This window comes from Ovis canadensis, chromosome 3, assembly GCF_042477335.2.
Source record: "Ovis canadensis isolate MfBH-ARS-UI-01 breed Bighorn chromosome 3, ARS-UI_OviCan_v2, whole genome shotgun sequence".
In the NCBI taxonomy this organism is placed as follows: domain Eukaryota; kingdom Metazoa; phylum Chordata; class Mammalia; order Artiodactyla; family Bovidae; genus Ovis; species Ovis canadensis.
Genome location: NC_091247.1, coordinates 119,606,670 through 119,632,557, shown reverse-complemented (window position 1 = coordinate 119,632,557; position 25,888 = coordinate 119,606,670). Strand labels below are relative to the sequence as shown.

General features: G+C 37.7%; 1 protein-coding gene across 20 annotated transcripts in view; it reads right to left on the bottom strand.

The window, feature by feature from the left end:
- NAV3 (neuron navigator 3) overlaps positions 1 to 25,888 on the bottom strand; it is a 902,370-nt gene that overhangs the window by 187,439 nt on the left and 689,043 nt on the right. For all 20 annotated transcript variants that reach the window (XM_069584096.1, XM_069584098.1, XM_069584085.1 and 17 more), the window contains 2 exons: positions 16,992 to 18,021; positions 3,395 to 3,510 (listed from right to left, as the gene is read on the bottom strand). In XM_069584096.1, the coding sequence (XP_069440197.1) occupies positions 3,395 to 3,510; positions 16,992 to 18,021 (1,146 nt within the window). The remainder of the gene's footprint in view (positions 1 to 3,394; positions 3,511 to 16,991; positions 18,022 to 25,888) is intronic.

The window sequence follows — 25,888 nt, the reverse complement described above, 5'->3', positions numbered from 1 at the left end:
ACCATGAACTTCCAGATGTTCAAGCTGGTTTTAGAAAAGGCAGAGGAACCAGAGATCAAATTGCCAACATCTGCTGGATCATGGAAAAAGCAAGAGAGTTCCAGAAAAACATCTATTTCTGCTTTATTGACTATGCCAAAGCCTTTGACTGTGTGGATCACAATAAACTGTGGAACATTCTGAAAGAGATGGGAATACCAGACCACCTGACCTGCCTCTTGAGAAATCTGTATGCAGGTCAGGAAGCAACAGTTAGAACCGGACATGGAACAACAGACTGGTTCCAAATAGGGAAAGGAGTATGTCAAGGCTATATATTGTCACCCTGCTTATTTAACTTATATGCAAAGTACATCATGAGAAACTCTGGGCTGAAAGAAGCACAAGCTGGAATCAAGATTGCTGGGAGAAATATCAATAACCTCAGATATGCAGAGGACACCACCCTTAAGGAAGAAAGCAAAGAGGAACTAAAAAGCCTCTTGATGAAAGAGAAAGAGGAGAGTGGAAAAGTAGGCTTAAAGCTCAACATTCAGAAAACGAAGATCATGGCATCTGGTCCCATCACTTCATGGCAAATAGATGGGGAAGCAGTGGAAACAGTGTCAGACTTTATTTTTGGGGGCTCCAAAATCACTGCAGATGGTGACTGCAGCCATGAAATTAAAAGACGCTTACTCCTTGGAAGGAAAGTTATGACCAACCTAGATAGCATATTCAAAAGCAGAGACATTACTTTGCAAACAAAGGTCCGTCTAGTCAAGGCTATGGTTTTTCCAGTAGTCATATATGGATGTGAGAGTTGGACTGTGAAGAAAGCTGAGCGCCGAAGAATTGATGCTTTTGAACTGTGGTATTGGAGAAGACTCTTGAGAGTCCCTTGGACTGCAAGGAGATCCAACCAGTCCATTCTAAAGGAGATCAGTCCTGGGATTTCTTTGGAAGGAATGATGCTAAAGCTGAAACTAGTACTTTGGCCACCTCATGCGAAGAGCTGACTCATTGGAAAAGACTCTGATGCTGGGAGGGATTGAGGGCAGGAGGAGAAGGGGACGACAGAGGATGAGATGGCTGGATGGTATCACCGACTCAATGGATGTGAGTTTGAGTGAACTCCGGGAATTGGTGATGGACAGGGAGGCCTGGCGTGCTGCAATTCATGGGGTCACAAAGGGTCGGACACGACTGAGCAACTCAACTGAACTGAATGATAGCTTACTGAATATAAGGAAATATCTTTCCTTCATGCAATCTCCAGTTTGCACTGACAGAAATTTTCAATATTGCAACCATAGACTCACTTTAAACACACGATCATAAGAATGATGCAATCAAATCAGCCTCATTTAGGCACTTATTTGCCATTTTCTTTCTTTTATTATATTCCTATCTAAATTATCGATTCAAATCTATGATTCTACAACAATAATTATTGTCAAAAACTAATATTATACCTTCGAATAAATCCATCAGGCTATTGTAAAATGTTAAAGTCTAGTTTATATTTCACTTTCAAATATTTGATTAAAACCAGAACATTAAATGGAAAATTTAAAAAAATTCCAGTTTTATTGAGATAGAATTGGCAGATAGTACTGTGTAAGTTTAAGGTGTACAACATAGTGATTTGACTTACATAAGTAGAAATATTAGCTGGAAGTATGAAAAAATGATCAAATGGTCAAAAGAATAAAAAAACTGAAGAAAGAATCAAACATGTTCAGAGATACTAAGTGATATACTAATTTCAGAGAAACAAGTTTCTTTGTAAAATTCACATCAAAATCTGAAGTCAAAGTGTAATAAACGCATTTTCTCCTACAGATTTGAGTTCTTATAATTTGTAGGCTTACTGATACTATTTGAAGGCATTCATGAATAAAGAAATGTGTAAAACATATACATCTCCATACCACACTATGTTTAAATAATATATAGTCTCAATACAGATATATATCATCAATCACCGTGGGGTTATCTGGAACTATGGGAAACCAACACCTTCTCCTAGTGATTGAAAAAAAATCTACAAATTGTTCAAGCAATTCCCCCCATAACATCCCCATACCTATGCCTTGGCATTACCATTTCAGCCCTTACCCGCCACTGACCCATTTTAATTCCCACATGAAAACTCTAAAGCCTAATAATATCATGGATGTTAATTCCAAAAGGAACCCTTGGGATGCTGCGCTGTCATCGTTGTCAATATCCACGGGTGGATACTGAAGTAACGGCTAATGCTTGCCAAAGTGTTTAAAGTCTCATGAATGAGGACGTTTCTTAACTTCCAAATTTGTGACATGGTTAGGCTCATGAGCTTCAGAGCAGTATTTTGAATCCTTGGAGTACTGCAGTAACTTTAAAATAATTAAATATTCTATTAGTTTTTTCCTTAGAAATAGATAAGGGCTGAGCCAGAGATTTATTGAACTAACAAATATACCTCTATGTCTATGCATTCTTAAACTTGGAAACAGATAAAATGTTCTTCAACCCTCTTCCCCCTTGTTGTTCAGTAGCCCAGTCATGTCCAACTCTTTGCGACCCCATGGACTGCAGCATGCCAAGCTTCCCTGTCCCTCACCATCTCCTGGAGTTTGACCAAGTTCATATTCATCACGTTAGTGATGCCGTCCAGTGAGCTCATCCTCTAATTTCTGCCTTCTCCTTCTGCCTTTGATATTTCTCAGAATCAGGGACTTTTTCTCCTCAGGAGCATTTAATTGTGTTAAGAGCCTACTTCGCTCCTTGTGAATATTGACCTGTATATAATAAAATTATTCCAAAAGCCTTTGCTATGTGCCTAGGCTTATCCAGATCCTAGGAAAAACAATGCACTAATGCTGAGAATCTGACAAATTGGGTCTGGAATTTGTATATGGCATTTTTTTACATTATTTATATAAAATGAAAAAATTTCCCATAATTAGATTTTTCACAGAATACACATTTAGAGCCACTCTGCAGAAATATACAAAATAATACAGAATTGAAGATAAAGTAAGGTTGGATTGGCCATGAAAAGTTAACATTCCCACATGATCATTAATATTTTTAAAATCTGCAAATACATCCAAGGACTGCCTTATTAACAACAGAAGTTTCTCCAGATTGTCTCTGAGAGTATTCAACTTGACTGAGGGCAACAATTACTTAAAATCTCAGCCTCTGAGAGCACTACCCTTCTTTACAGAATACTTTACAGAACAACAAAGAGATCATTCTATGGAAAACAGTCAAATACCGAAACATCTCTGAAGCATGAAATGTACACAGTCCATATATGCCTAAGGGAAAACAGTATAGCACAAATATGACTTAATAAAAAAGACTTATGTAGAGAGATTACAAGAATTCTGAGTTTGGCCTATGCATCAATCAGGTCACTTACCAGATATCTCCTCTAGGCACTGCTTAGCCGTCTTATTGTATGATAAATCCATCTTAGTAGGGCTGGTGCAGGAGTCGGCAGATGGTAAAGAGGTCCCTTCATTTTCTGGATGAGCTCTGAAATGAACCAAGAGGACAGAAATGCAGATTGCTGTCATCAGTGACTCATCAAAGTTCTCTAACACAGAAAGAAATCAATGTATTAAAAGTTTTCTATTAAGGTGAATGAGCAGTTCTTTATGTCTGAGAAATTTCTTTATTTTTCACATAAAACTGAGATACAGTGGTTATAGTGAGATATTAAATCAGATTTCCTTATTTTTCACATACAACCCAAGTTGTAATGAGATGTTAAATCAGATTTCCTAGACTTTTCTAAGTTTGAAAGCTTGTAATTACCAATGTATTTTTTTTTGACAAAAGGTTTCAAAAGATTCTTTTTTCTTTTAGCTGTTTTAGAGAAAGCCTAGCTAAATTGTGTTGTTCTGAGAATAATAAAAGCATTGAAAATAACCCAAATATTCTTTCCCTGCAAATTCTATAAAATATATCCTAAAATACAAAGTATATATAAAATAAATACTGACTCTACTATGGGCTATAAATGTCACTATGATGTTTTCATTTCAGAAAAAAGTCAATCAAAAAGAAATTCTCATTCTGAAAACCCCCTTTTTATATTGTTTTATATTTGTCTATATATGTACATGGATATGTATTTGTGTGTGATTAATGTGTAAAGATTGGGTCTAATTAAATAAAAGGCTCTCCGCAGAAGGACCACACGTTTTGATAGTCCAGTCTTCACACAATGCTTCTTCCTTTTATGCACAGACAAACGTTTTAAGAGGCTCGCTCTCTCCTTATGCAGTTTCAAAATCTACATATATTTGGTCAAGAATACCACATATTTAGAAAGTCCGTACTATGAAGTACAAGAGAAAGAAGGGGACAAGACAATACAGCATTGTACACTGGACTTTGTTCTTCATAGTTACCTCATTTGTCTGGGGTCCCATTCCTACAGGGTTTGGACCATGGAAAGTAATCACTAACTATTTCTTACTTAAAAAAAAATCTAAAAAGAATATTTATATGTGAAAGAAAAATTCAGTATATCTTTAATAAATTTTTACCTAATATCTTACTTTTATTTTAAATCCTGGTTTTGTTTAAGAGAAAATAAAGTGTAGTCACTGATGATAAACATATTTTCTTTTTAATTTATTGGGCATGTCTAGAAAGTCTGAAAAATTCATTAGGATCTTAATAAATCATGGAAAATTAAATGCTGTGCATATGTATACAGGAATTGATATAATAAAAGAAAGAGGCATGTAAGAGTTCATAGAAAGCTGTGCCTTGACCTCCAGTGATTTCTAGCAGACATTCCTAATTTTCAGGCAAAGTCCAAAATTACAGATACTTATTTTTCTCCTTTTTTGACAGAACTTCATACTGTCACAATGTGACATTTGTGCAATTATTTGATAAATGTTCATCTTCAAAGTAGAGTCCATTCTCCGTATTTGAGCTCACCATTATACCCCAATGCCTAGCCCCACATCTAGCATATATATGAATGAGTAAATCTTATCCGTAGTGATTATAAAAATAGTCTTCTTGGTGGGTAAAATATATGGAAGGAAGCACGGGATCACAATGCATGCTTTGGGTCTGGTTGGAAACTTGGCTCTCTAAGCAGTTATTAACTCATGTGACCTTGCTAAGTTACTTAGTTCCTCTGAACCTCAATTTGCTTATGTGCAAAAGTAAAGAAAAATATGTTTTTCACAAAATAACTGTGAGCTCAAGTACTATAATTACTAAAGGTCTGGAAAAGCATTCTCTTGAGGCTTGTGGGACTCTGGCCAATGTTAAAATGTGGGGAGTATATCTGGCTCTCTGTGCCACTTTCTTTCTTCTGTGTCCCCCAGGATCTCCTAGTTGCCCTGTCTATCGCCCTTGCCCACTCACTTCCAAAGCTCAGTTTCATCTACTCCTCCACTTGGACTCTACTTGTGAGCCATTGCTCCTCCTTGGCCTATTCTTCAGCCTGGTGTCTATGAATGAGGGGGGAAATATTCCTCTGACATTTTCTAAGGATTGTTATTACTTGCAGAAGAAGTTTAAATTGCTAGTATATAGTGAAATAGGAGACCCCAAGAGAGTGTACTGGCTGCCTGCCAAGGAGTCTCTGAGAGGAATGGGCGGTTAGAACTGGCTGGGAGCCAGGGCGGTCTACAGTCACACAGGTCAGAATTCACAGCCTGGCCTGTCAGACGCTGAGTCACGGAGAGCAGTTCTCTAAGATGGCTGTCCAATGCCCAACGGCAACTGGGTCTTCCTAGAACAAAACCTGAGCTATCTCAGGAATCAGAATACTTGTAGCCTTAGTTAAAAGATGCAGAGCATCTCCCTCTAGGAAAATCTCTACAGAGCAGAAGAATATGTAGAGTGTATTTCGAGAGCAGAGTTTTTCTTTGCTGCAAATAAACACAACTTACAAAGTACTTCTCAGTGTATGGCTATCTTCCTCAGTATATGAAACCTGGTATTAATTCCATTGGCTAAGTCCCCACCCTTAGGTAAAAATATTCAAACTTCAGTCTTAGAAACCTTTGTTTTATTTTTTAATGTGACAGTGAACATTTCTGGCTGATTTGCTCTTTAACTTTTTTTTTCCCCATTTGTTGTTTTTAATTTAGGTCACAAGAGATAATTTTATTTACGCCATATTTTCACATTCTTTGGTGTATGCGTCACTATATTCCCTATCTGAGTTCCTTACAATAGCAATGATAGAGCAACAGATTGATAAAGGGAAGGAACATAGATAAGTTATACTTCAAATAACTATAAAAAGACCCCGAGAAATCATCTTTGGTTTGTATTCACATGTATATGGTTCCAGACCTCCTGCTCTACATATGTTACAAGCCATCCATTTCTCCACGATTTGCACCTCATTATTTGTTAAAGTGGAGTCAGATTTTAACTCTAGTCTCTAGAGGGACAGTCAACACTAACTGGTAAAGATTTAACTTTTATATAAATGATCAAAGAAGTTCAGTTTAAACTCTGAATTCTCTCAGCATGTCCTCTATTTCTGCACATGCTTCATGCCAGTAAAATAAAAAGCTCCAGGGATGATTCATAAAATAACTAATGAAGACTTAAGAATCAATAGCGTTCTCTAATCAAAAGGTACAGTCACAGTGGCATCATTCACTGCTTCCGTGTAGAATGATATTGAACTCTCCTCAGATTGACTGGGAAAAGGAAAGAAAATGAGTATCATGAGGTTCCTTCAAACTATTCAGAAGACATTATTTTGTGCAGACCATCTGACTGTGCATTTACAAGGTCAACATGTAAAGAGTACTTACTGAAACTGTAAGATAGGGTATGGCAAAAACACCATTTAATTTATTTAGAGTTCTAATATTAATATGTTAGTGCTAGTATCTGTTACTAAGAGTCTCTGTAGGTAAAAGTAGATTTCACCAATGATTAACATAAAATTTATTTCCCCACTTAAGTGCACTCACTATGTGCCAAGTGCTATGCCTACTCTTTTATCTAGGGCATATCAAACTCCACAATACTGTCACTATTTTCTCAGTGTTTGGTTGCTTCCAAAATTCATGTGTTGAAACCAATGTGATGATACTAGGAGGCAGAGCCTTTGGGAGGTGATAGGATCATGAGGATGGAGCCCTTCTGTATGGGATTAGTGCCATTATAAAAGAGATCTTGGAGAGGCCTCTCACCCCTGCTACCATGTGAGGACAGAATGAGAAGACGGTCATCAAAAACCAGGAACCACGCTCTCACCAGATACCGAATCTGCTGGCACTCTGATCTTAGACTTCTCAGCCTCCAGAACTATGAGAAATAAATGTTAGTTGTTTCAGCCACCTAGTATATAGTATTCTTGTTAGAGTAGCCAGAACAGACTAAGACACTGGTAATGTAGGTGCTGTGGATAAATTAAGGGTTATAGAGGTATAACAGTTTGCCCTGTATAACAAGCTGGTAGATACTTAAGCTGTATTTAAACCTGGCATCTTATAAATATTGTTCTATGAACCACTACTCTACAATTTAACTCCATCCAAGTGTCTCTCGGAGAAGGCACTGGCAACCCACTCCAGTACTCTTGCCTGGAAAATCCCATGGACCGAGGAGCCTGGTAGGCTGCAGTCCATGGGGTCACTAAGAGTCAGACATGACTGAGAGACTTCACTTTCACTTTTCACTTTCATGCATTGGAGAAGGAAATGGCAACCCACTCCAGTGTTCTTGCCTGGAGAATCCCAGGGACAGCGGAGCCTGATGGGCTGCCGTCTATGGGGTCGCAAAGAGTCGGACACGACTGAAGCGACTTAGCAGCAGCAGCAGCAGCAGCGTCTCTGGACACTGAGCATGTTAATATATATGGTGTCTCCCCAGATACCAGATAGCTTAGCCACTAAGTTATTATCTAAGAGTTAATAATGTAACAGTACTCAATGGTCTAACCTTAATTTTACTCTTTACTACTTTAAATTTTTACTTTTAAGAAAAGGAAGCTATTATCCATGCCATCTAAAGGAATTCAGCAATACATCTAGGTACTATCAGTGTTCAGATTTTCAGTTTCACAAATAGAGGTGTTGCATATTGGTTTATATAAAAAAAATCTATCTATATGAACTCATCTTTATATGGATATACCAGTCACAAACGTGGACACAAGCAAAACTGGTTTGAATCAGCAACATTAATGAATGGTCTTATAGTTCCTGCTTTATAAATTCAATAGAAAAGAAAGAAAAATCAAGTATCTTTCTAAAAGCCGTTATTTCCTTATTGGTGGGCGGCAGTTGGGTGGCAGCCGGGTAAAGGCCAGCAATCTGTCAGGATGAAGAGCAGGCCAGGATGGATGGGACATTCGTTAGATCTGTGTGTTGCGGGAGGGTGCTGAGCAAATAAGAAGGTATACTGAGGACAGCGGGAGCCAGGCTTCTCAGGTGAGAAAAGAAGGCGCAAGCGTGGAAAGGAGAAAGCAAGACAAAACTTCACATGTTGATTTGGAATTAGAGGCATTATGAATTCTCTAACAGATACCTCACTGATATTGAGACAAATGCGTATGTGTGTTATGTATACACCTATTTGTTTCACCATTTAGGAAACGTAGGGGCAGTGAGATCAGGCTTCTAAATATTATTCTTGACAAAAGAACTCAAGGCACCATTGGTAAAAGCTCAAGTTAAGGCAGTGAGAGTACATGATGAGTTTAGATCAGCTTGAGCCAAAATGAAACAAAGTTATGAAAGAATAACGGAGTGAGCAGAAATGAGTGTGAAGTGGATCCCAGTAGCCTGACTTGAGAAAATTTAAACATCACAGTAAAGAGTCATTATCAATAGATTATAATCCATTGAAGACAAGAGGAGTCCATCAGTCCATAAAATTTAAAGCGAAGGAGAGGGATAGAGTATAGGAGAAGGAAAAGGAAGAGGGGAAAGAGGAGGAAAATAAGAAGGGACATCATTTTCTAAAAGTTGAATGGCAAGGCATACATACAGATGGAATGAGAAATCACATGACATCAACTGGAGTAAATGATTAAGTTCAAGAAATCTCAATGTGTGCTAAAATCCTACGGGTGAAAGTGGATCAAGGAATAGAATTTATATAGAGTCTCCAAACATCTTCCCATAAAAATATCTGTGAAATAGAAATGGGGCAAAATAACTATAGAGTAGGAAACTAGCAAACAACATCTCAAACAAGTGATCAAATTCAACATCACTAAAATGGGAAATATTAGTATTATTGATACTTGAAAGGAAGGAAACAGAAAAAAAATCCAGCATCATTTCTGTGCCATTCTAGACAAAAAGTATATTTGTGGGTCTAATCATGAGAAACTATCATCAACCCCACACTAAGAAATAGTCTATAAAATGCTTGCTTTCAAGGATTTCCCTGGTAGTCCAGGGTTTGAGACTTCATGCTCCAAATGAAAGGGGCTCCAGTTCAATACCTGGTGTACCTGGGCGGGGGGAAATAAGACCTTACATGCTGTGAAGTATATATATATATATATATATATATATATATATATATATATATATATATTCCAAGAAAAGATGAAATATAAGAAAAAGAAACAGTAGTGGTTTGGTTGGGCAATCTGGCACTGAAGCTTATAAGCTAAATATAGAAAGGGCAGTTTACCAAGCTTCTCTCTGAAGAAATGCCAACTCATGACCATCTTCAACACAACAGACCCTCTTCTAGCATTAGCTCTGCTTTCCTGCTTAAAATACTCCTGTGTGAGGGAAGCTAAACTGCTACCCTCTACCCTAGGCAGATATATATATCAAATTTAGCAGAGACAAGTTTGCAAGGCAAGCTTTCAATAAGCTTTAGTTTGGGCTGATGACCAATTATGCCCAGCTCACATAAAACCACAAGTGCAGCATACATAATCCGTAATAATAGCTTCAGGGCTTACAGAAGTTTTATCTGCAAGATGGTTAAATGCTTCACATCAATCTTTGTAAACTCACAACCTCCTGCTCAATATACTGGTTCAACAAACAAGTTAAACTTAAAACCATATAAGTAAGCATTTTTAAAACTAAGGTTTTGCATTCTTTGCCTTTCAGAACATCGTATATTCAGGTGCCAATTTTCTGTGTCACTTTCTAGGCAAATCTGAGATCTCCAAAATCTTGTTAAAACCTAAATCTTTCCCCAAAACCCCTAATGTTGTTGTTCAAGACACATTATATCAAACAAAAGGAAACCTCTAAATTCAGACCTTCTTAACCTGATTTTACAAACCAAGGCTATGTAGAAGGTTTCTGCTTATATTTAATAGTTAATCAAAGGGTTTAAGAAGCACATTGATTTTTCTCTCAGTTTAACAATATTTTGCCCTATCTAAAGATTGAGTTCAGTTTTTTTTCCTTTGTGAAATGTCCCCCCCCCCGCCCCGCCCGATTCTCTCTCTTTGCCTTTAGATGTTTGCTCTATGTCCAAAACACTCTTTTCTTGACATTTATCACAAATGGTCAGAAAATAACAAAAAGCACATAGATCTCCTCAAACTCATAAGTTATGAATCTGGTTAATAGCTATTTTGAACTTTATTGGGTGCTGTTAAAAATACTGAGGTTTGGAGAAAATGTACAGGTCTTTCATGCCTCCTTGACTAACTTCACTATTCATGTATCTTTATAAGCACAAAAAGTATAGCTGTGAAGTAATGAAAGTAAAAGAAATAGAAGAAAAAAATGACACATGGAAAGAGGGGAGGCAATTTTGAAGGTCCCAAGGAGCTAAGGTAACAATTTTTGAACTCCAGGCAAGGAAAACAAGTTTGAAGACTGTAACATAGAGGGTAGACGCCAAGAAAGAAGGGCAACATGGAAAAGTAAGCTTTTCTTCTTAAGTATGTTCTTACTCTTTATCTCTCTTTTCCTCCTATAATCAGTACCTCTAACTCAAGTTTAACAAAGCTGACTCTGAAAGTCAGTAAATGTCTCCTTCATCCAGCCACTGACCCTGGTATATCCTCCCTGACCTCTTCCACTAACAATTTACTTACACAAGAAGACAAAGTACATTTTCAGATTGCGCCGCACACCCATGCTCTGAAGTGCTAGACTACACACTCACACAGAGTCTAAAGTTTTTGACATTCAAGAGTTTCTACTACAATCAGGCTGCAATCAGTCTTTGTTTTCTAGGAATACAGATCTTGCCAACAACCTACATATCTAGTGTTGATCCTGTATATTTGGCTCCTTTAGTCTTACATTTCCTTTTCTGTCCCTCTCATCTCTAAATGTCCAACTCTCACTTCTCTTTCAGAATCCAGCTTAAGTGCTACTTTCTGATTCCAACAACTAGCAGTAATTTTCCATTTTTCGAAGTCTGAGTTGCCAAATCTGGTTCACTACTGTTTTGTTTTTTTTTTTTAAAACATTTCCTGCTTCAAACTGTGGTTATGTTTGAGTCAGTCTCTTTTCTACTACACTGTGGACCATAGAAAGAAAAGAAATAACATGTGGGATGTGTGACATTTCACTCTGACCCTGATACCTTAATAAAGTAAAGCTATTTAGCAGGGAGTCAGAAGTGGGGGGGGGGGGGGCGGATACATGAATGAATGTCCTAAAGAGTAGATATGGTTTCATTTTGTAAACATTTTAAAGTTGTTTATATTTCAACTAAACTTTACCATTTATAGGAATAAAAGACTTCTGACTTTTTCTTATTCCATTGTACATTTTTGGCAGTGTTTCTATTCCTCTGTAGTGGGCGAGTCTAAGCCATGATGATGGTGTTTCACTCAATTTTTATTTGGTTCCTATTGTGGGAGGCTTGTCTTGAGCAATTATGCTATCAAATAAAAATAGACAAGACTCTTGTTTTTCAAAGAGTTTATGTTATAGTTGGAGGTGGCTGAATTCACTCTTGTCAATAAGTAAACCAGCAACAAAAAAAAACAGTGGATGGTGATAAACTATGAACAAAACACAAGAGGACAATATAGCATACAATTCTGGCAAGAGGCATTGTGAGTGTTCCTTCAGATTAGATAGCTGAAGATAGACTGTGTTAATAAGCACCATGTAAGTAGAGCTCTGATGAAAAGGAGCCTGCTCTAATCCAGGAGCAACTCCTTACATGCAGAGAGACTATCTATGACAAAGTCCCCAAAGCAGGACAAGTGAGTTTGCTGAGAACACAAGGAACGCAGGGATGCAGGGACTGTGGTTTAAGGGCTAGATAGAGGCGAGATAGTGGCCAGATTGTGTAGGAACTTGTAGGGCTTGGTAAGAAGCTTGGGTTTTACTACATGTAATGGAAAGCCAACAGATGGTATATGAATTTAAATGACATAAAATTTATTCTTTTAGAAGATTAGAGTCCCTGTTGTGTGAAGGATATTACTGGAAAGAGCCAACAGGAAATGCTAGAAGACTCACTGGAAACTAGGTGAAAATTGGTGGTACCATGTCTTGCCCCAGGGGAAGTAGGGTGGGAATAGAAAGAAATGTACAACTAAGGGATGTTTTAGAGAAAGAGACAATAGGACTAGCTGAAAATAAGACATGTTGGGAGGGAATGACTGAAAGAGAAAAACGAAGTATGGATTCATTCTGAATTTTCTTCCTAGTTTCCCAATGAAGTCATCATGGATTCTAATCTCTAGTTTCTAGCAGTTTTGGTTACTAGCATTTACATATTACTTAGCAATTTGCCTGTTATTTTTTCCATCATGCTTTGATTGTAAAAATGTCAAGTTTGGATGACGCCATAACATTCTTCCTTCTACCTGCCAAATTCTAACTCATCTTTTAAGTCTTATCTGTTCTTTCACCTTTTCTTTAAAGCATACATTGACTCCACCCTCACACAAGAGTCAGGACAACTCTTCTACATTATTTGTTATACATATTTCCATGAGAACAATGATTTTTTTTAAGTTCTTGATTAAATTCTTATCATTATCACCAATATACTGAACCCCCACAGAACAGAGACTTTTTTACTCTTTGTAACTCTTATAACACAGTATTTTCAGAATGAGTAATGAGTACATAAAAGAAAAAAAAAAACGTTGGTGATTTTCTTTTACTTAAACTATGGAAACTGGTCACTGTATCACTTAAGAATCTTCAGTAGTCACCTTAACACTTAAAAAGACAGCTTAATCCATTCATACAGGTCTAAATATTGGAAACTTCTTACAGTGAATTCAAATCTTTTACAATTTTTCATCTTGATTTTAGTCCTATCCACACATTAAATGGATAAGGTATGCCAAATTCAGAACTACTTTTATCACACTGTAGTGATAAATGAGCTTCAGGACCTTAATACAGAATATCCTTGCACTATACAGGAGTACGTCTAATATAAAATTCATTAACTTCTAAAACTCAACATTATATTTATAGGACATTGAACATTCAATTTGCAGTAAAGAATATTATGAAGCAAATATAAAGTCCCCAAAGGAATAATTAATAATCAGCATGACCTAGAAGTAGACTGAGAACAAGGAAACGTATACATGACCCATCAATCTTCTCATTATATAAAGGCTATTTAATTTTCTTTAAATATCAAATAGATGCATGTTTATACATATAGATATATATACACACATAAATATGTGTTTTAAACTTATTCTACTTAAAAGCAGTAAAGTATTTCCCATTATAAATGAATTCTGATGGAGATATCTGCAAATCTGCTATTGACATTTTCCCAGCCAGAATTTCCCTAGTAACAATGTCTCCTATTTCTACACGTACAGAAAGAACTGCAAAGCAAAGGAGAGCACACTAGAGATTCAGGCATATATGGGTTCAAAGGCAAACTCCTGCTAGGCCTGTGACTTTAAGGGATTATCATTATTCTGCCTTGAAATTGCTGCTTCTTCATCCCTGTAAAATGCTGTTATATCCCTTTGTCATGGGTTTATGACACAGTTTAAATGAAAAAAAAAGAATATAAATTTTGTATAGAGACTTGCATTAAGTAAGCACTCAACAAACACCATTATAAAATAGTACACTAAATTACTATTATCTTATCAAATGATTAGCAACGCTAGGAAAGTCTGTCAGGAAAATTTCCTGACAGAAAATTTTCCAAGAAAATTTGTAAATGGTGTTGGAGTAGTCAGAGTTGAAAAGACATTGGGGTCACAAAAGCCGTATGATGTGACTCTACTACTTTCACTGACCGTTATGAAGCTTGAATACTGTCTACTCTAAGATGATTTATATTATCATTAATAAAACTATTCTGAACTTATAAAACACTTCAAGCAACCTTTGCCTCATATGTAGACTATGATATGACATTTCTGATTCAATGGTTTTATTTGTTTTCAATTACTTTAAATTACTGAAAATAAAACACAGAATTAATGACAGTTATAAGCAATTTATTCTGAATCTGGCTCCGTGCTTACGTCTTTACACAAGATTGTCCTAATTTAATTTTTAAAACAACCAAATGAGGTAGATATTCGACCACACTTTACAGTTTCTACAGGTTAGAAACTGAAGTCTGGGGAAGGTCATTTACAATGTGGTAGGTACTGTTCTTAGCCCTGTATAAGGATCAACTCATTTAACCTTCAAATTGCCTTATGAGGAAGCTTCTATTATTACTACCTCTATTTTACAGATTATAAAAACTGAGGTCCAGAGTCTTTAAATGTATTACACAAAGTCACATGATCAATAAATGATGTCATCAAGATTTCAACCCAGGGAACCTGGCTCTTGGGGCCACTGTCTCAATAATACAAGGTGCTATTTCTGAACCTTGGTAGAACACACAGACTTGACAGCCTGAAATCCTAGCTACTTGGCTATATTACCTCAGGTTTATAGTCTCCATTTTAAAGAGTGCAAACAGAAACTGAAAGAGGCTGGGGAATTTGGCAAAGTCACACAGCTGATTCACACTTTAACCTCTAAACTATGCTGCTTCCGCTTTTAAATAGCAAAGGCTATACTTTCAAATGGAAATCACTAAATCTGTACCCACTGGATATGTTATTGCAAACAACCCAAAACATCTGCTGCTACTTACAGAAAGAAGCTTGCTAAATTGGTGGGTATGTCCTTTCTGCTTAGATTTATACTTTCTTGTTGAAATTCATCTGTGGTGATTTGAAATGAGGGACATTTTTACGGAATATACTTGAGAGCCACAAGTGTGCTGAGTGTGGCATATTTCAAACGTTATAATTTCTTCTTATGTTGTTGAAATGTGGATTATGATTCTAACATCTTAATTTTTTTTTTTTTTTTTGGTCAGGTAGGGTCTCTGGAGTTAAAAGGATCTGCTGACTGCCGCTGTAATGAGGGTGAGGCAGGCATGACCTAGAGCGGTCCCACTCAGCCACTGGTCTGCAGCCCAGTGTGCCCCTCCCTCCGCCCCGTATAAAAAGAGTCTGAATTCTGACCGAGGGAAGATGGGTTTTGAGACACTAGTCTGCCATCTTCTTGGTCTGCTGCTGCTGCTGCTAAGTCACGTCAGTCGTGTCCGACTCCGTGTGACCCCATAGACGGCAGCCCACCAGGCTCCCGTCCCTGGGATCCTCCAGGCAAGAACACTGGAGTGGGTTGCCATTTCCTTCTCCAAATGCATGAAAGCTAGCTTTCTGATTAAACTCATTATTCCTTGACCTAGCGACCCGTCTCTGGATTTACTGCCCTGCCTTGCAGCGAGCAGAGTGAGCTTGGGCTCCATGACACCATGTGATTTGAATACAACAGTTTTAAATGGATCATTGTTATTAGTCAGATGAGCAGACTTAAATAAGGTAAGCTAAGATCTGAAATTTGGTAACTAAACATTTGTTTGGATGAGTACATAAATCTCTGGTGTGGGGTGAAGGGGGTGGGGATAACTTAAAGCACTTAGGTTTTTTCAGGGAGGGAAAACAAAGCATTTACAATTATTTTCTTTACTTAAAAACTCATATATGCAATACATTTAATAAAATTTGAAACAATATAATCTTGATCATTTCCTATTTGTAGTAAATGCTACATCCTATTTTTCCTGTAGATAAACTATTCAACTGCCAAAATCATAGGCATTATTCCTCTCCAGTAACCTCTTCACTGAATAGACAGGGAATGAAAATGGTGACACAGCAACACTGAAATTTCTAACTGATTAAAACTTACCACAAAACAACAGGCAAAACGTATTCTTTTTAGAGCTGTATACTAGGATTTATATTTGAAAATATAGCATGTGCTATATATTTTAATACATGAAAATTAAAATATAAACAAAAAGTTAATGAAGTATAAATATAATAATTGCTTAGATCATTATTTGTACCTAGAAACACAGGCTTAGCTGTGGAAAGTTAATATACATTTTATGTTGGGAAAACAATGCCTTATAAACAACATATAACAAACATGTACAAGGTGCTGGAATATATAATAAGCATCTTATATGCATTATGCCTGCTATTCTTCCCAACTCAGCCAGTTAGATACTATTCCTCTTTGACACTTGAAAATAATGAGATTAAGGATATTAAATTCATTGTCCAAAGGCATATAGCTGCTAAGTGGGAGACCTGGCTATCAAATCTACATATGCCTGATTCTAGAACCTGCACCCTTAACCATTAGGGTCTACTTTCTCCCATGGGTGAAATATCCCTAAACTCCATAAAAAAATAATTATTTTAAATAACTAATAAAATTATTCTGAATGACTAATAGTAAGAGGACCAAGAAAAAAGTCACGGCACCTGGGTTCTATTTTGCCTTGAACAACGAGTAGGTTCACTTTCAAAGGCCTCCATTTCTTGAGTAGAGAGGGGAAGAAAAGGGGGAGAGGGGAAGGACAAGAGGACTAGCAGACTGGATACGGGAGATTTTCTCTTAAAATGTGTCACTGTGGGCCTCTAACTTCAGGATGAACCACTGTTCCACAACGACTATGTGAAACAGGACTCTGCAACCTTCCTCAGGACACTCTGAGTGCGCAGACATGTCACTGTTTAAAGCTGTGGAGAAGAGAGGCTGCCTTACCTATAGATGAATGGAGCCACAGTGGCGGTATTTGGGTGGCTGTGTTGCTGCTGCTGAGGGAGTTGGACAGCACCATTTCCCATGCTCTGCCCACTGCCTTGCACCACTAAACCAACAGAGGAACCCGCCAGAGAAGCATGGCTGGTTTCCCTTCCTTCCAAGGGAGCAGGGTAACTGGATGTGCTTGCTTTCTCAGTGGTTATGGGCTTAGGGAAGGACTGGGAAGGGCTTCCCTTGGTAGTCCTGAATTTTTCAGACTCTTTGCTTGCTGAGTTGCCAGGTGAAACAGTCTGCTTTGCTGTTGGCACCTTTGAGCCCGGCTTTGGAATTCCACTGGAAGAGGGGATTAAGCTTTCCTTCTTGGCTGCTGTCGTCTTGCTACCCTTTGGAATTAAGCTTGCAATTTTAGAGGTCTTTTTTGGAGCCATATCCATCATCTGATCTTTCTCGTCCTTGACCAGCTTTTCAGTACAAACTTTACTTTTGTCCCTGTTCTTTTCCTCTTTTTCCTTTGGCTGTAGCAAAGACTTTTTATTGCTGAGATTTTTGCTTCCAGCTTTTGGAGGGGCTAATTTCGGTGACACTTTGGGGCTGCTGTTTGTTGAGCCACCGCTACTGAGACCACTGTTCAAACCTTCCATTTCACCAGATTCAGAAAAGGCATCGTCTTCCTTCACACCATCACTGGGTCCTGAACTGGCCAACTGTGGGGGGCGTAAAGCAGTCCGGGCATTGACCAGCTTGAATTTCTCAAGCATGGATTTCTGTCCTGAGGGAGCTGTTTTGACCCCTTCTGAGGCAGGGGGCTTCAGTCTGTCTGCAGACGGTGTGGGAGAGGTGGCTGGGCTTGCCTGCTTCACGGTGAGCATGGTGGAGGTGGCACTGTGCTTGGCATTCATGGACTTGCTGCGCCATGGCTTGCTGGTGCTCGGGGAAGGGATGGCTGAGGCAGGGGGCTGCTGCCCTGCAGTTCCGGGAGGCTGCATGTTACCATTTACCCCTGAAGATGGTTGAGGTCCTTTGGAGGAATCTGGACATGGTTAAGAACAAACATTTTTAAAAGGCTGATTAGTTTTTGATCATTTATATCAAGCTACTTTTTGAGGGCTATAAGAAAATAAGGCCTATTGTTATATAAGTACTTACAGTACACTAGTGTTAACTGACTTTCCACTCAGCAATCTCATTATGATATGAATTTTTATATGACTATTACAACACTGATGAATGCTAGATTAAAAGTCTTAAAAAGCTAAACCAAAAAAAAAAAGATTTTATAATATCATATAGAAGAAAAAAATGAGATTGGAGTTAAGAGATCTCAGCATAAATTTGAGAACTATATAGCATTTAAGAACCATATAATTCTGGTCATGTTATTTACCTGAAGTTTCATCTACCATAAATACCTCCCTCTTCCATCCTCTTTTTCTGAGAAATGGAGTGATAAAAAATTAAATTATCCATTTATGTAAAAAAGGCAACAGTTATACTGTTAACATACTAGATATTGTCAAATTAATGTAAAGTTGTCTTGATGAAATGTCCAAAGGAAATAGTTTACTAAAGAATCTTTTAATAATATTCCAGGATTGGAGTCCATTAAACCAATTAAATATTAATAAATATAAAACTACAATGCTTTCACTTTTCAATGTTTTCTTCAAGGGTATCAAAATGCATGATAAAAAACATGTAATTAAGTCAACTGGTATAGAATACTTGTCTTACCTATTTTTCAGAAGAAAAATGTACATAAAAAGTTAATAAAGAAGTTAGAGACATGAAAAGAGGTTAAATTGCTTATCGAATTTTTGTATGAGTTAGGTTTTCTTTTTTAATAAATATGCCTAAAATAATATAGATTTGTGACATTTATATTAATAAAAACAACTGTATAGAGAAATGTGGGCTTCACTGGTGGCTCAGCAATAAAACATCCACCTGCAATACAGGAGATGCAGCAGCAACCGTAGGTTCGATCCCTGGGTTGGGAAGATCCCCTGGAGAAGGAATCAGCATTCCACTCCAGTATCCTTGCCTGGAAAAACCCACGGACGTAGGAGCCTGGCAGGCTATAGTCCGTGGGGTCACAAGAGTCAGATATGATTTAGTGACTAAAACAACAACAACAAATAGACAACTATTTTATATTGAATTAGTACACCAACACTGACTCCTAATTCTCACTAAGTTTCCTACAATTCCACATTTTAACTATAAAAATTGGTGTAATTCTGTGTTTAAAAATGCTTCACTAAAATGTAGTAGTTCACTGATAACCCAAAACACTTACATGGTATATTTAAATTTGAAAGCATAGGACAATACATTGAATTTTTTTTTACAGTATTTAAAGTCTGTTATTGTGTCCATTTCTAGAATATTTGTAAGGCTCCATTTGGTTTATAAACAAATAGTAAGATATTCTTAAACAGTAGAAGTATCTGACTAATTCCAGACAAACAAGATTCAAATGTCCAGTGTCTCAGATACCTTCAGTCTCTGTGAATGGATTTCAGTTCTTTACTTGTATCTGTTTTAAGTATGAAGTGAAGTGAAGTGAAGTCGCTCAGTCGTGTCTGACTCTTTGCGACCCCATGGACTGTAGCCTACCAGGCTCCTCCCTCCATGGAATTCTTCAGGCAAGAGTACTGGAGTGGGGTGCCATTGCCTTCTCTGGTTTTAAGTATAGGTTATTCCAAATTTACCTCACTTACAGATTCCTTTCAGAAACTGTTAACATTTCATTGTAATCTGAGTCATTCTCGGTAGCAGACAAGTACACTGATTACCTACAGTTAGAAATGCCTATCAAACATTTCTTCAGAACAGCTCCTACTTATTGGTCAGGTCTCACTTTCACCTCACTTCCTCTGCAAAAAAAAAACAAAAACATCATTTCCACCCTCACCTCTGCTCTCCCTAGCATCAAGTCTGGGTTAGGTGACAACTCTTGTGTGCTAACTCAATCATATCCAACTCTTTGCCACCCCATGGACTGTAGCCCTCCTGGCTCCTTTATCCATGGAATTTTCCAGGCAAGAATGGAGAGGGTTGCCATTCCTACACAAGGGGATCTTCCCGACCCAGGTATCGAACCTACACCTCTTGAGTCTCCTGCTTTGGCAGGTATTTTCTTTACCGCTACATCACCTGGAAAGCCCCTACCATAGTTTTTTATTTCTCTTAGTATAGCCATTATAACTTCATTGTAATTGTCTGTTTCTTCTATTACATCTATATATATGGTCCATGAAAGCAAAGACCATATATTATGGTCTATATTATGCATAGTTCTATACTATGTACACAGTACCTTCTATGTGTAGGACACTAAGTATCTGACATTCATTAATTCAATCTTTCCAACAACTGCAAGAAATTTTCATCATTAACCTCATTTTGCATGTGAAGAAACTGAAGCACAACGAGGTTAAATAACTTGGCCAACATTACAAAATTTGTAAGTGACAAGTTTGAGATCTGAATTTAGCTTGGGGTTCTAAGTTAATTCTGTCAACGACTATGTCATAATATTTTCAAATGTATGTAGTGCTAAATACAATTTTACACTTTCTGAAAGTGATAAGGAATAACACTGTTCCTGGACTCTGGAAACACAGAAGATAGTCAATGTCAAACTAATGCTTGAACAGAATTGCAAAATGAACTTTATTTCTTGATTACCTGGGTTCAACTGGAAACTAAGAATACACCCAAGCAAGATGAATTTTCTCAAGTTCAGTGACTTGTGTACATGCCTGTGAATTTCACAGAGTGAACTTACTATTTCAGTGATTTTTGTCAACATCTATGGCTCTATTTTGACTATCTACAGAAATATTAATCAGTGCTATTTAGTTCCTACAATCTCTAGGACATGAATCTAGGCACAACAGCTGTTAAAGTTTACTGAGTAGCTATATTGTGCAAAGTCCTAGATGCCCCAAGACACAAACTGATCAGAGGAAAGAAATTGGATTCACAAAAGATGAATGGCATATACTAAGTGTTAAATGAGCAGCAGGTGGGAAGGAAAATGGAAAAGTTCAGAAGTGTACCAAGGGCTATACAATATTAAATAAGATCAAGACAAATGAGCTAAGGGAGATACAAAGACATTCATGGCAAGAGGAATATAGGATTTTTAGAGAAAACTATGTGAAAATTCATATTTACTTTTAAATAACATGCACATATTCATATTGGGATTCAGAGTTGGAGAGAAACAAAGTACCCCCAAAATGAAAGCATAGTCTGCTGTATTATTGTTTATAGGAACATAATGGCCTCATATTGAGTTTATCTTCACTTTCTTACATTGATTCCAAAAGTTATTTGCAATATTTGTTATTCTAGAATGAAAATATTATTAATGATTATTACAAACATAATAATGCCTATTAGCTACTACCATTTTATTGAAGGTTCTTTATATTTTCTCACATTAGCATTCACAACAACCTGATGAGATGAGAAGGGTTACTATCTGTTTTTTCGGGCTTTTTTTTATGTACAATTTTATAATTACTTTGCCTATCTTTTTTGGGGGAAGGGCTTCTATTTCTAATACACACTTGTATAAGCCAAGGGTTTGAGGATCCAAACAACTCATTCAGTGGTACACAACTAGTTAGTAATTATTGTGTGGCTAGAATTGATCCCACATGTGTGATTCCAGTTCCCAGGTAGTGCTCGTGGTAAAGAACCCACCTGCCAATGCAGGAGATATAAGAGACATGGGTTTGATTCCTGTGTTAGGAAGACCTCCCCAGGAGAAGAGAATGGCAACCCACTCCAGTATTCTTGCCTGGAGAATCCCATGGACAGAGGAGCCTGGCGGGCTACAGTCCATGGCATCACAAAGAGTCGGACAACACTGAAGCGACAGCCTGTGTGATTCTAGAGCCAAAGCTCTGTTGTTGCTATACGATGTGTGACATTCTAAGTGTGTGATGGAAGGGTCTCAGACTTCAGTGTGTGCTTCAGTCACTGGGGATCCTACTGAATGCCCATCACTTGTGCTTTAGCAGATCTGTAGGAGGCCCTGAGATCCTGCATTTCTAACAAGCTACCATGTGATGCCAACGCTGCTGGTACAGACCGTGCTTTGAGTAATAGAGTTAGAACAGATTGGGAAATCAGGGCAACTGCTGAAATTATCAGCTTTAAAAGAATTGTTTCTTATGATAGTGTCCAAATTAGCTAAATTCATTAAACTTTCCACACCTATGCAGCATTAATCTTGTTTACTCTGTGAACTTCTGGAACCTTGGCCAGTTCAGCCTTCCCCCAGACGCTTGGCAGTTTGTGGTAAGGGACCACTAAAAGCAAAAGAAGCCTATCAGATTTTCCTAATGTCTTTTATTTCATCATTTTAGCACATACGTAGTGTGTATCTTCTGTTTCTGCAATCAGGTTAAGAAGTCAGGAGATTCCTCTGCTTCCTACCTGGGATTTTTGGTGAAGATGAGAGGAGAGGGTCAAAAAAGGACCAGTCAGGATGCTCTTTAAGAGTGCTAATGTTAGCTAGATAGACTGCTATCACCGTTCAAGTAGAGGGGAAATTCAACATCATCACGGTTGAACATGAGACAGGAGGGACTCCAAATTATGACATCTATATCCAGCCCACAGTGTCAGTCATACAACAGCTGTACAATTGTCCTCAGATGAGTACACACAGAGACGACACTTCTCTGAGCTCAACTCTCAGTCTGCCCCCGTCTCGACACAGTTGCAATGAGGTGCTTCAGGTTTCATGAAGAGCACAATTCATAGGTCACTGTGCATCCAGGGAACATTAGCATAATGAGTGTGTCTGGGCTTCTCACAAGAAGGGCTGCAGAACAATCGCCACTGAAATGACAGCCTTTCAGCTCTGGCAGAGTAGGGGCCGCCACACATCCTGCTCTCCGTTCCATTTACATCTTCGGGAGTAAGCAGCCTAGATACATTTCTGAGTGTTGTTAACTCAGCTTCTATGAATGGCTAGCTGGGTATGGGGAAAAGCACAGCTATGTACAGCGCAAATCTAAAGGCATTCCTGCAACAAACTTGTAGCCTGTGTTTGCAGGGGCTCCTCTCTGCCTGTAACTCTTCCTTGTCTCTGATCTCCAAAGAGAAAGGTGCTTGTACTCCTGTTCTCTTCCTCCCCTTCTCCACCACCACCAATTCCATTACAACCAATAACCAATTATTTAGTAACGGCTTACTTTCTCCAGATACTTTGATATATGGTATCACTCTGAGAGCTCTAATGACACGCCTCGTTTAAATTCATAATAACCTACGATATAATTATGATTTCTACTATTATGAGAAAACTGAAGCTCAGAGAAAGGAACTTGCTCCAAATCATACATACAGTAAAATTTAGAAGAGAGACTCAAAATTGGAAACGAGGCTTATGTGACTCCAAAATTTGGAAGATTTTGATACTCTCTTCTTTCCATATGTCCGTGGCCCACCCAGAAAATCTGCCAGTACGGTTCTCCAGAAAGTCATGCTTGTCACAACAGTGAAGGGAATCAGATAACTCCTTGAAGTGTGGGTTCCTTCTTCCTCAACAAATAGAGGAGAATATACATGGGGAGGATATCATACAAGATACTATTCAGCTAGCCATATACTATCTCTTGGGACATCCTACTGACACCATCCCTCTGAGCTGATATTAAAGAAGATTTTAATTCTTGCTCAGAAAACAGCTAAATCCACAGTTAATTTTTAGTTAGTTCATACTGAAAAAAAAAAAAAAAAACTTTGATGACCTGGGAAAAATGCCAATCTGTTCTAAAATTACTACACGGAGGTAAATGTGGCAGTCACAACAGGCATATGGGAAGTTTAGATAAAGACGATTCTCTGGGGAAATTTGGCGGGTCAGCTTCAGAGCTTAGAGGCGTGCTGCCAACAGTGCTGCTAGCCAACAGTGCTGCTAGCCGAGAAACGGACCAGGGAGCACCCTCAGTTATCTCTCTCTTCTTCCTCACTCAGCACTATGCTGTTCAGATGCAAACAAACCAGTTTCAAGTTACAAAGTAAGGACAAAGAGCGTGTGTACTCACTCACTCAGTCATGTCGACTCTTTGCGACCCCATGGACTGTAGCCCCCTCCTCTGCCCATGGGATTTTTCAGGCAAGAATACTGAAGTGGGTTGCCATTTCCTCCTCCAGGAGATCTTCCCAACCCAGGGATCAAACCCACATACCCTGCATTGGCAGGTGGGTTCTTTACCACTGGGTCACCTTGGAAGCCCAATGACAAAGTAACAACCACCAAAAATAACAACAGCACCTCCCTTTTTAAAGTAGTCACTGTCTAGCCAGCATTGTGGTCAGTGACATGTATGGTCCCTACTAAATATTCAGATCACTGTGGAAGGGAGGAAATGATTGATCAATGTAGTCATGGTAATTAGCTTGGTAAATAATTAGATTCTCATTTTGTAATAATATACCAAAATACTTTGAACATTTTGAAAGTTAAAAAAAAAGGAGCATTCAGATTTAAATATAGCTTGTTATCAACTGGCCCTGGTTTACCTCACCACACTGTCTCCCATAAATGATAGTTGTCAAAATGCCTCAATCATCAGTTTTATGATGACTCAACAGAAACATGGAATGCTGTTACAGGGATTGTAGAGGCTCTGTCCATTCTGCACGTGTAGATATTGTGCCATATTTAAGGTGAGAGTGCTGCTTTGCGGACTACTGCAAGATTTAGGGAAGCTTCAGTTCACCAGCCAGATTCTTGAAACATACCTAATTTATGTATAAGGATGTATAATATGTGTACACCTCAATATGTGAGCATGTATACATAGAAAACAACATATTTAATTGTCTATTTAATCGTATCACTTGATCTGTGTACTTAATTACATTACCTCATAAAAATCCCCAAGATTAACCTGAAGTTGTCATGTCATTATAGGTTTATATAATAATTAAGGAAATAAAGCAAAAGTCATGGCAGAATACATAAATCACCAGTAAAGGGACATAATAAGTAAAATATATTTGCATTGCATTGAAAAGAAAATAAAAGTTCATTTTTTGTCTTATAGCAATTTCAGAGTAATTTTTAAAAAATACTTAAGAACTAGATAACGGTGTTTAAAAAAACCATGAATAATACAACAATTACATTAAACCTATAGTTTAAAAAATATCAATTTTGCTAAATTCTCTGTATCAAATCTACCAAATCTATATTGAATGTAAGGGAAAGAAAACACCTCCACACCAGAAGCTACTTCATTAGAATCTAGGAAAACAGAAAACAGATCTCTTTTGGAGATGTGCAGGTACCATGTAAGAATCACATGGGAGAAATATAAAGAGACAGGAGCATGCCCTATGCTGCTGTGGCATGTTTCTTAGCAACACAGAAAAACATCTCTCTGCTAAGAAACTCTGTCAAGTAATATGTGTTCACGGATCATAATTCAGAAAGTGAATTCCAAATAGAGCCAGGAATATTTACATTCATGATAACACTAAACTGTTAAGCTGCTTTCATATTTATCATGTCAACTTTATAAAACAATTATTAAGGTAAACTACTTCAGTCATGAAAAATATGTCCCAATGAACCACGGCATTTTTTTCCCACAGGATCCCTGATTTCCACTGAATAGGTATTTGATTTTTCTTTAAAGCATACATTTGTCTAGAGTAATTTTATAGGCTCCGCAAGCAAACTGCTAAATGCTAGTGTCAGAATATATTATTCATTGTCAGTTTCTGAATGGCAGGTCATCAAGGGAAGAAACTTGGACTCCCCAAAGAAATGCTTCTCTACAAACAATGCTGTCTTCATTTCACCATTTGTTCTGTGAAATTTGTCCCTACTACATTCCATTTCAACAGAATGGTGGATGGCA